This window comes from Hylobates moloch, unplaced genomic scaffold (genome assembly GCF_009828535.3).
Source record: "Hylobates moloch isolate HMO894 unplaced genomic scaffold, HMol_V3 SCAFFOLD_19, whole genome shotgun sequence".
Classification (NCBI taxonomy): Eukaryota; Metazoa; Chordata; class Mammalia; order Primates; family Hylobatidae; genus Hylobates; species Hylobates moloch.
The window spans coordinates 19,590,309-19,602,369 of NW_026652294.1; the positions used below are offsets into that span (position 1 = coordinate 19,590,309).

Consider the following 12,061-nt stretch of genomic DNA (forward strand, 5'->3'; position numbering starts at 1 on the left):
GGATCACGAGGTCAGGAGATCAAGACCCTCCTGGCTAACATGGTGAAACCCTGTCTTTACTAAAAATAAAAAAAATTAGCTGGGCGTGGTGGCAAGCGCCTGTGGTCCCAGCTACTCGGGAGGCTGAGGCAGGAGAATGGCGTGAACCCGGGAGGTGGAGCTTGTAGTGAGCCAAGGTCGCACCACTGCACTCCAGCCTGGGTGAGAGAGCGAGACTCCATCTCAAAAAAAAAAAAAAAAAAAGTCCCTCCTGAGATTCCCAATAGGTTACAGCACTTAGTTTCTGCTAATCAATAGCAAAACATAGTATGTTAACTGATGCCAAAGAATGGTGACCTTGCTTCTGCTCTAGACTCAGTGAAAGACCGTGGAGAACAGACACTTAGAATATGAGAGTCTGGAAACAAATATTTTTCCATTACAGTTGGGAAGACCAATCAGTATAAAAATAATGAAAGGGATTTAGGATTTTCAAGGATTAAAACACATGTGTAGCCAGGTGCAGTGGCTCTCACCTGTAATCCCAGCACTTTGGGAGGCCTAGGTGGGAGGATTGCTTGAGGCCAGGGGTTTGAGACCAGCCTGGGCAATATAGCAAGACCGCATCTCTATAAAATAAAGTAAGTGTATTTTATACACATGTTGTAGAAAGAATGTTTAGTTTTAGATTGATTTCCCTTGCAGGAATGCCTCACCAGTTCCAAAAAATATTTCCCAACCACTTTCTTCTTTTCCTCTTGGTCTGCCAATTCATCTCAATACAAGGTCCAAGTGTCCACAGCTCATCTCTTTCAGCTGCATGTCTAGTCCATGGAAACAGAAGGGAGCCTCTGTGTCTCTTATGCATTGTGTTTGATAAATGGACGACTTTAACTTACTTGTTGCCCAGCCTTCCAATTTGTCTCCTACCAAACCAAAAGTGCTGCCTTCTATTAGAGTCCAGATATTAGACTGAAACAGTTAATCAGCAGCAACTTAGGAGTCTAGGACAGCTTTTGACAGTATAGTTAGTAACCAGCCAGCTTGCCCTCTAGGATAAAGGAAAAGCAGAGACTCTTTTAAAGTGCTCTAGGCAATGAGCTCTGCCTCCAGGATAATTAAGCCGCCACTTGACTTAACGAGCTTAACCCGTGACTAACCTGCATCCTTTCACCAATTCAAAACACATAAAATGAGCCACCAGTGTTTTATGAAGTTGAATAAAGCGTAGGAGATTAGTCTGCCCTCAGGCGCTGGAAGGGGCAGGCCCTGAAAGGACACTGTGTGCTCCTGGGCTGGTTCGAGCTGAGGCTGTGCTGTTTGGAACTCTGCTGTGTTTGCTGTGTGAAGCACAGTCTGTACTTGCTTTCCTTGGTCCCAGACCTTTGCTGCTTAAGCTGTGGAGTTGTCCTGGTCTGCTCACTCCAACCTCCCTGACCGATGCTGACAATGGCATCTCCCCTACAGCTCACAGCCCTGCAGTCACTTCACCTTCTTGTGGGCCCTAAGGAGCGGTCTCATGTTCTCATTCTGCCTCCTCCCATTCCTCTTCAGATTCAGTTTGGAAGAGGTCTTTTTGAGGTTGAAAACCTGCCATTGATTTTCTTCCGCTTCTTTTCTCTATCTCATTTTACTGGGTTTCGGTTGGTTTGATTCTATTCCTGGGCAAGTGACTTCCATATATTGATACTCTTAGAAAAACATCCTTTTACTTCAATCTTAATACTTTTGTTTGGATTTTATTTCATAGTTTTCTAGGAGGGCTGAGCTAAAACGTGTCCTGAACACCTGCTGGGTGCCAAGCAATGTGCTCTGAGCTTCACTCACTCTCTTGACCCGTGCACAAGATACCTGCACTAGCTTGCCAGGTGAGAACTTCCAGAAGGCAGTTGATGTTCAGTTTTATGGGGTTTGCTGCTGTGTTTGTTACCATGTGAGTGAAGACCTATCATCCCCTTAAATTTTGGAAAGATAGAACTGAGTATTAGTTCTATCTTGAATGTATCTGAATATTAGTTAATTCAGCAGGGACTGAATGTTAGGCTAGAGAATGTAGTAATGAAGAGAATCTAGGGAACTGATGGAAGAGAAAGGATATTCCACTGTTTCTGGAAAGCTGATTTTACATTTAACCAAAGTACAGTACTGTTTTATCGAGCTGACGGGAGGAAGATCTGGAAGAACTTTTCTGTGGCTGGTAGAGCTGTCTGCTAAGGCTGCGTTTTTAAATCCCTGTTCATTGTGCACAAATCAAATAGGTCTTTGTTGTGTTTCAGCTTCCCCGAGTCAGCTTGGAGGGAAAATGCTTGGAGGGAAAATGCTAGCCTCTCTCTGGCTCAAAGTTGTGAAACAAAGCAAAAAAAACAACAAACATAACATTTTAGAGTCTATATAGTGTGACTCCCCTCTCCCTCCTTTTTGCCCTTTCCCATTTCAAAATGTCAGTTATTAAAGGTTACATTTTTGGAAGGAACACCTGCTAGCCTATGTGACAAAACAGACCATTTTAGGGTCGCCATGAGACCTATGTGTCCTTGGTTCCTATGTTCATACACAGACCAATGGGGAAAGTATTATTATTATTATTTTATTATTTTGAGACAGAGTCTCACTCTGTTGCCCAGGCTGGAGTGCAGTCGTGCGATCTCGGCTCACTGCAAGCTCTGCCTTCTGGGTTCACGCCATTCTCCTGCCTCAGCCTCCCTAGTAGCTGGGACTACAGGCACCCACCATCACACCCGGCTAATTTTTTATATTTTTAGTAGAGATGGGATTTCACCGTGTTAGCCAGGATGGTCTCGATCTCCTGACCTCGTGATCCGCCCGCCTCGGCCTCCCAAAGTGCTGGGATTACTGATGTGAGCCACTGCGCCTGGCCCCAGTGGGGAAATTATTTAAATGTGTTGGCTATAAACTAGTGTTACATCATGGATCTGGATATATCTGTGTATGGTTATAAAAATCAGGATGCCTGGCCTGATTTGGAGTTTGGAAGGAGCTTCTGCTACTGTTGTACACAGATACTGGAGTATCTGGGAGATACCCTTTGAATGCTGAGGTGTGTCTGAGGCCAAAGGACAGAATATAGGAATATGGGAGAATTTAGGCTATGTGGTCATTGTTCATGGGGCCACTAGTTTCACTCACTAAAGGAGTGGGTTCTTCGCTGCGTTGGAGACTATAGCGCACCCATAGCAGTACTGTTTCTCATGCAGTGGCTTTCCCACACAGCCCAGCTCAGGGTTGCTGGTCTCACGTCAAAGTGCATTCACAGTGGGGAGATTGACAAAGATGCAGGTTCTGGGTCCTGTGACCAGAAATTCGGACTCCTTTAGTCCGACATGAAGCTTCATCTGCCTTTGTAACTAGCTCTGCCCATGGCCGTGGCCCACACGTTGAGAAACTTTGTCCAGCCTATTACCATTCGGTTGTGTGTTTTGAACTGTCTTTTATTACTAAGTGAAAATTGGGTGAGATTGTTGAAGAGGGACGATTGCCACAGGGGTTTCCTGTGTTCTTAATCTCCTGAAACTTGAGGACCTTGTGGTTACACCCTGCCCTACAAGTTTTCTCTTACCTGTTTATTCAGGATGTCGCACAGCATTATTTATTAATATTTGAAAGGTCTACCCCTGTGTAAGGAGGGTGGATATATATTTTTTTAAGAGGAAGAAACCAAACTTCAACTCCTATAGCTCTCTGCGCTTGAATCTTGTAATAGGCTGCTCTTATAAGCAGTGCCCCAGGTCCTTCTAATGGGGGAACCTCACCTGCCCTCGTCAGGAAAGAAGGGGGAAGGGCCCAGGAACCTTCCAGTCTGAGAGGCTGGTATTCTGGTTCTCTCATTGTGTGACTTATACTAGTGATCCCTATCTTCTTGGGGAAGTGGGGAAGCCATTCTCCTCTTGAAGCTGGTTTTCAGAGAACTATGAACTGATAGCGAGGCGACAGGATTTTAGGATGCGCATTTGTCAATTCCCAGTTATCCAGGCGTGCGTGCGTGTGCGTGTGTGTGTGTGTGTGTGTGTGTTTAAGTAATGGGACTCCTAGAATCACTGGCTAATCAACAAACCTTATGTTAATCAATATTTATACTCTCTTCTGTTAGATTTCTTTTAACAGAATAGCTTTAAAAGGTACCTGCATCTGATATTTTGAATTTCACCTCCTGTCTCTTTTCCTTATGCCCCACTTGGCTTTCTTCCGAAATTCCCAGGGAGTGGTGAGAGAATTGAGTGAGCAGCAGCAGGAGGATGAAGGAAAGTTCTACCGGATTATAAATGGTCTGATCTATTCCTTGCCATCACCTGACCTCCCCCAAGCATGACTGTGGGATACTGACCCCAGGACCCCCACCTCCACCCACCTGGCGGGTCTAGAAGAATGTGTTGAGAGCGATGCCTGCAAAGCAGCAGCTTCATGTGTCTGACTGCCCACTGCATCATCTCAGCTGCCTCTGGTTAGGATTCTGCCAGCTCCTGGACAGACTAGTTCTGTTGCATTGCACAGGCTGAGCAAAAAGAAGGGAGATGTGTTACTGGGCAGAGTGAGCTCCAGACATGCCAGACATGCAGGGACTGTCCTATAACATGGAACTCAGCCGAGCATGGAGCTAGATTAAGGGTGGTGGGCTTTTTGGGCACTAGAAAGAGTACCAGGCCTTCACCTCTTCACCTCTCACCTCACACAGTGGCTATTTTATTTGCTGCTGATCCTAGCCAGTGTTAGTCAGGCCTGAGCCTACCAGTCTCCAGCTGCCAAATTATGGCTCCCAGTGGTCACTGGCAATTGGACCTATCTATCTGATCTTTCTTATGCCAGGTCTGCTACTTATTACTGAATCCCAGACCAAGAGTCTTGAACAGGAGGAGAGAGAGAGGACTTCTGAATTATCCTGGGGTCTCTTGCTCTTAAATCCAGACCTGATCATGAGTGAGGGAAGAGGGCAATGTGAAGAGGACCACCCTAAAAGCCAAGTGGCTTTCTGGCAGCCAGGTGCACAGCTAGCACTTCGGATACTGAGCCAGTCTCCAGCCAATAGCCTGTCAAAAGCCAGCTTGAAGGCAGGCGTTTCTGAGGTTGAGAGTTCTAACTGACCCAATGCCCACAGAAGGAGAGGGTCTCTGGCCCTGACGTCACCACTCCAGTTTGGTTTTGGAGGACCAAAAAGGAGATGTTTGCTTTTATGCTCCTGGGAACCTGGATGGAGTTCGGCTAATTACCAAACAATCTACATTGCTTGGGCATAACTAGAAGCTGCTCCAGGCCAGAGCCACTTCCATTTTTACCTCCCTCTCTCTCTTCCCTGTGGACAGAAAAGGGAAGACATATCTCAGGTTGCGAAGTGGGAGGCAAGGGGCTAACATGGCTATGTTCTAATATCTTGGGCTCTCTTTGGGACCAGGAGGCTGCTTCTGGCACCTACAGTGTTTCTAGCACCAGGTGCTTGGTGATTGGGATCACCCCTGAACCCTATCTAAGCATGAGAGGCAGACTGGTATAGGGGAAAGAGCACTGGGAAGGGAGTTAGACTACTTTTTCCAGCTCTGCAACTAACTTGTTGAGTCAAATCAGTTTGGATTTAACAAAGCTGATTTCTTTCCTGCAGGAATTCCGAAAGCCTTTGACATACATTATATACAATGCATCTCCAAAAAAGAAATACAAACAGTGGTTCCTAAACATAGTTGACCATGGGGCCCTTTTGAAATTGAGTAACCTACCAATACCTTGCTGTACAGAGTTTGTGAAATGCCAAACTAGAAGTGACTATCATTGCACTTCGGATCCTATGTCATTGATCTGTTGATTCTCTCTGGTTCCCAACAGATCCATAAAAAGGAAACGGCATTCCTGGTGGGAAGCCAGAGAGACCAAACAGTGGTGTAACAGAATAGGTACAGGAGCCCGAAACTGACCCTTTCCTTGGGAAGTGCAGGGTCTCTTTCTCCTTTGTAAACTAGTCTTTATTCCTACAATAACCTGTGATCTGCCCTTGGCTGTCCAAATAAGAATAATGCTCTGAGTAGGAGTGGCATTACAAGGGTCCCCCTGTTTCTATTGTGTTCTGAAAAACCCCACTTGTCATACAGGGTCTGGTTTCTTTCTTGGCCTCAGGACCCCACTAATGGTCGAGTGTGATGAGGGCCTTTGCCTGCCTGGTCTAAGGGCAGGTCTTGAGTGTGGATGGAACTAGCCTGGGCAGGTGGTGAGTTCCCCTGGCTGGGATTTTCTCTTTTTGTTTGCAAAACACTGTTAAAAGATTATTGCCTCCTATATTGCTGAGGTCTGACTACAGTGTCTGCGTTTGATGGAGGTGGGGCAAGGCCTAGAGGGGGCCTTTGCCCAAAGGTGAGCCAAATACTAGTAAGAATGTGAAAACTAGCCACTTGCAGACATCTCACTTGGTTATATGGCAGGGAAGCAGGCATGTGGGTAGGCAGAGGGTGTGATGCCCGTCGCTCAGGCCTGTTTTGAGGAACTTGGAGGCTCTCAGAGGCCCACCTCTCAGTCAGACAATGCTGGAATGTCACGGTAAAGGAAAATGGAAAAAATATAGATAATTGGTTCCTGGGTCAAAGGCATTTAGAAAGTATGTTCTCAGGCCCTCCATTCTGTTCCCATCAGGAACCAAGGCTGAGAAGGAAGATGAGGCAGGAGGGGGACGAGTGTAGCAGAGCACTCTTCCCCTCCCAGCCTGGATGGCGTTAGTCAGAGAACAGGCTGGCAAAAGACTTCCTCAGGTTGCGGATGGTTTCGGCCTTGGCCTCGTCTTCACTTGGGGTCCCACGCTGGGAGGTGTCGGATGTGCTGAGGCTGTTGGTCAGGGACTGAGATTTGCTGAAACAGAAAGGCAAGGGGGTTGAGGAAGACAAGGCGAAGACTATCAAAGAAATGGGTCTTGGGAGCTTGCCTGTAAGCCAGATGGGCTACCCCAATCATCATAAGGTTATGAAGACAGAAACCAGGCATTCCAATGCTTACATGATGTTAGGTACATTACACACATAATTTGCAAGGTGGTTATTTTCCTTATTTCTTAGGTCCAGAAATGGGGGTTCACAGAGTCAAGTAACTTGCTCGGGTCCTCACAGCAAGTAATGGGGGAGCACCCAGAGGCCACATTCTTTCCATTATACCAGACTGTTGAGGCAGCAGGCATTGCTGGAGAGTAGCTTGGCTGCTCTCCTGCCTATGGGTACAAACCCACTTTGTAAACTGCAATGTGCTGTATCAACATCAGGTTACAGTTATTTCCAGCACTCGTTTGGGTATCAGGAGGCCTGTATTCTAGAACCTTCTTTGCTCTTTGATGTCTGTGGCCTTGGGCAAGGAACTTACCTTCTCAGGGCTTCCTTTTCCTCATCTGCAGAGCGAAGGGTTCGTCCTGCTGACCCTCAGGCCTCTTCCAGCTCTGACATTCTGGACTTCAATTCCCATCTCTTCTTCAATGTCTATGGCTAATTCTGTCCCCCACCCACTTTTGGAATTCTTTTAGTGCCAACTTTTTGAATGGCAGGTGCCATTCTGAGTGCTTCCCAAATGCCAGCCTGTAGCAACTGCTTGCTGAGCACTTCCCCCGTGCTAGGGGACAGGGGTGTAAGACGAATATGATTCAGGCCCTGCCTCGGGAGGCAACAGACATAGGGAGAGATTATGTAAATGTGTCAAAAGTTCAAGAGCTCTGCATGTGATGCTGTCGTCACATTAAAAACTGGGGACTTCAGGCCGGGCGTGGTGGCTCACGCCTGTAATCCTAGCACTTTGGGAGGCCGAGGCAGGCGGATCACGAGGTCAGGAGATCGAGACCATCCTGGCTAACACAGTGAAACCCCATCTCTACTAAAAATACAAAAAATTAGCCGGGTGAGGTGGCAGGCGCCTGTAGTCCCAGCTACACGGGAGGCTGAGGCAAGAGAATGGTGTGAGCCCGGGAGATGGAGCTTGCAGTGAGCCGAGATGGCGCCACTGCACTCCAGCCTGGGCGACAGCGAGACTCCGTCTCAAAAAACAAAACAAAAACAAAACAAAACAAACAAAAAAACAAACAAACTGGCGACTTTAACACAGGGACTGTCTTTTACTCCTTGCTTATTACCCGAGAGTCTTATCTAGAACAAGGCACAGAGTAGGTAAATTCGGTAAATACCTGCTGACTTGAATTGAACCAAGTTCTTTAAAGCAGTAAGTCAGGAAATTTGTGTGTTTTTAGCTAGAACACTGTAAGGTCAGTGACCAAACCTGGTTTAAAGCCCAGAGCCCTTGTCTGTCCTGTGATTAGTTGGCTGATTTCCTTATGTGGTGACAGGCTGTATGCAGATAAGCCTCTATAGTGCCAACAGCATTCTAAGTACCAACTGTGCATAAACTCGTTGCAATCCTTATAATTAATAACCCTGTGTGGTTATTGTCCCCATTCCGCATGTGAGGAAATTGAAGCACAGCGAGGTTAGGCAACTTATCAGAGGTCGTGTAGTTTTAAAGTGGTGGAGCTAGGATTTGAACCCAGGCAGTCTGACTCTAGAGTCTGTGCTGTCAACTGCTATTCCATATTGCCAGGAGGGCCATTTGCTAGTGTCTGTCAAACTAAAAATACATTTATCCTTTGATCCAACAATATCATGTCAGGTTATTTTCTCTAGAGTGAGTCTTGCAACTATGAAAGTATAAGTTCAGATTTATTAATTGCAGCATTATTTGTAAGATCAAACCAAGTTTCTATTTGTGGTGGATTAGTTAGATAAATTATAGTACAACGGTACAGCGGAATACTATACAGCCATAAAAAATAAAATTCCAAGGAACTGGGTGCTCCAGGATTTTTTTTTTCTTTGAGACAGAGTCTTGCTCTGTCACCCAGGCTGGAGTGCAGTGGCATGATCTCAGCTCACTGCAAGCTCCGCCTCCTGGGTTCACGCCATTCTCCTGCCTCAGCCTCCCCAGCAGCTGGGACTACAGGCGCACGCCGCCACACCTGGCTAATTTTTTGTATTTTTAGGAGAGATGGGGTTTCACCGTGTTAGCCAGGATGGTCTCAATCTCCTGACCTTGTGATCCTCCCCCCTCCACCTCTCAAAGTGTTGGGATTACAGGCGTGAGCCACCGCACCCAGCTCAGGATTTATTGTTAAACATGAAAAGCAGTGAGCAGAATGGTGTGGATAGTGAATACTCCTGTGTGTGTAAGAAAATGAGGGCGAGGATCTGAACATTTTTATTATTTATGCAAATATTTTTTATTTGCATAAGGAAGCACTTAAAGGACACATAGGAACTAACAAAAGTAATTTCTGGGGATGGGGGCAGCAAAGCATTGGATGAGAATGGGGCGGCAACGAGGCTTTTCAACATACATCTTTGATATCTTTATTTATTTATTTATTTATTTTTTGAGATGGAGTCTCACTTTGTTGCCCAGGCTGGAGCGCAGTGGCACGATCTCAGCTCACTGCAACCTCCGCCTCCCAGGTTCAAGCAGTTCTCCTGCCTCAGCTTCCTGAGTAGCTGGGACTACAGGCATGCGTGGTGCCCAGCTAATTTTTGTATTTTTAGTAGAGATGGGGTTTCACCATGTTGGCCAGGCTGGTCTCAAACCCCTGACCTCCGGTGATCCACCCACCTTGGCCTCCCAAAGTGTTGGGATTACAGGTGTGAGTCACCACACCTGGCCTGATATCTTTTAGATCTTTGAACCATGTGAATATATTACCTATTCAAAAAAATAATTGTTAGCATGATCCCTGGACTGGATGTCCTGGGTTTAATCCCAGCTCTTCTAGTTATTAACTGGAAACTTTGGCAAGTTATTTAATCTTTCTTTGCTTACTTGTCTGTACAATGGGGATAAGAAATAGTTATTAACTCCTAAGCTTGTGAGAACTTAAAAAAAACCCAAGTAAGTAAAGTGCTTGGCACATGGTAAGTGGACAATAGCTGTTAGCTGTGAACTGTGATGATCAACATTTGGCCTTGAAGGAAGGTAGAGCTTTCCAAAGATCAGTTACTTGGGACCTTTCTTTAGGACAAACCAAAAGATGGGCCTGAGAGGAAACGGGATGTATACGTGTATTGTGATGGATGGCTTACAAAAATGACTGCAATGATTCCTCTTGTCCCTGTAGCCTGCCCTTCTGAGATGTGACTTCATGGCTCCTCCCACCAAAAATTTATTTCTTACCTCTTGAATGTGGGTTTGGCCCTGTGACTTGCTTTGACTAAAAGCATGTGATAAAATAACACTTCATAACTCCCAAGGCTGGGCCTCATGAGGCCTTGCAACTTGTACTTTCTCTCTTTTTAAAAGCAGTTCTACCACGTAAGAAAGCTCGGCTTAGCCTTGGGGAGGATGAGACCCCATGGAGAGAAAGAGACCCAGCTGACAGCTAGCACCAACAACCAGATGTGTGTGTGAGGCCTTCTTGGACCATCCGGCCTCAGTGAAGCTGCCAGATGACTGCAGTCATTATGAATGATCCCAGGAAAGCAGGGTTGCCAGATTTAGCAAATAAAAATGTGCAGATAAATGTGCATTTCAGATAAAAAGCTAAGACTTTTTTTTTAATGTAAGTATATTCCATGCAATGTTTGGGGCATACTTATAATCATCTGTTTTTTATCTGAAATGTAAATCTAACTGGGTATCCTATGTTTTATTCTGTAACTCTATAGGAGACACCAGCAGAAGAACCTCCCAGCTGAGCTAAACTCAGAACAAACAGCTGAACCAAAAAATTATGAACAAAGAAAGTGATTCTTTTCTTCAGCCACTAAGTTTTGGGGTGGTTTGTTATGCAGCAAAAAATAACTGATAAGTGTATACATGGAGGGTCACAGTGGTTTCTAATCTATACTCTCACATTGTTGGGCCTCCCCAGCAAATTCCATCCTCTAGTCCTGTTTTTACTTATTTGAAGTCTAGGCAAGGCCTTGTTGCGTCTTCCTTTGTCTCCAGGTCCCTAACCCTGAATCAGCCAAGCTCTGCCTACACCCCAGCTCTATGCTATACCTTTTCCAATTCCCAAAGCACTTACTTGAGATGCGGATGGGGTGGTGCTGGCTTCTTGGACTCTTCACCCTGCTGGGAGATGCTACGGCCTTGCACAGGGGGCCGGGGCTGTGAGGTGAGGGTGGCACCTGGCTTGGAGGCCTGGTTTGGGGAGCTTCCACTGGATGCCCGGGATAGCTGTGGAGAGCCTGGTGACCTTTGCTGCTGTGGAGATCCGGACTGGGGGCTCAGGGGCTGCTGGCCTTGTGGGGAGAGCCTCTGTTGGGAGGGGCTTCCAGATCTCTGGGGCTGAGGAGACTGAGCTTGGCGAGGGCCTCCTAAAGGGCCAGAAAAAAAAAGGTTCAGTTCAATTTTTTTCTTAGGATAGATATGGCTGTACACAAATAATGTTGCTTCAAGGATGTTCATTACAGTGTTTCTTATAACGGTGAAAAATTGAAAACCGTATAAATACCTAACCATAAGGAAGTAATTAGGAACATTAAGATACATCTGTATAATGGAATATGCTGTGGTCATCACATAGGATGTGGCTGAGTAACATTAAATGACATAGGATACTGTTGATAACATATGCTAAATATTATACTGCTGAACAAAATAGCTTAGAATACAGTACCTATGGTTTTATTTTGGCACATATGTAAAAACATATATAAAAAAGCAAGACGGGAAGATTGTACACTAAAACCAGTGTGCCTCAGACTTTAATGTGCATATGAATCACTGGGGATCTGGTCAAAATAAAGATTCTGATAGAGCGAGTCTCGGGCTGCGTTACGGACTGAATTGTGTTCACCCTGTCCCAATTCATATGTTGAAACCTTAACCCTAACCTTCGATGCAATTCTATTTGGAGATAGGACCTTTAAAGAGGTAATTAAAGTTAAATGAGGTGATAGGGTGGGGCCCTAATATGATAGGCCTGGTGTCCTTATAAGAGGAGAAAGAAATATCAGGAGTGTCATGTACCCAGGGACAGAGGAAAGGACACATGAGATACACAAAGAAGGCTGCCATCTGCAGGCCAAGGAGAGAAGCTGTACCAGAAACCAACCCTGCAAGCACCTTGATCTTG

The 12,061-nt window shown here is 45.8% G+C and overlaps 1 protein-coding gene across 6 annotated transcripts in view; it reads right to left on the reverse strand.

Moving 5' to 3' along the window:
- Positions 1-740: 740 nt before the first annotated feature.
- SYN3 (synapsin III) overlaps positions 741-12,061 on the reverse strand; it is a 565,053-nt gene continuing 553,732 nt past the window's right edge. For 4 of the 6 annotated variants that reach the window (XM_032140020.2, XM_032140018.2, XM_058431176.1 and 1 more), the window contains 2 exons: positions 11,009-11,300; positions 741-6,819 (listed from right to left, as the gene is read on the reverse strand). In XM_032140020.2, the coding sequence (XP_031995911.1) occupies positions 6,687-6,819; positions 11,009-11,300 (425 nt within the window). In that variant the 3' untranslated portion in view covers positions 741-6,686. Of the gene's footprint in view, positions 6,820-10,940; positions 11,301-12,061 lie in introns of those variants that run through there. The other 2 variants (XM_032140021.2, XM_058431177.1) reach the window with 2 other exon arrangements.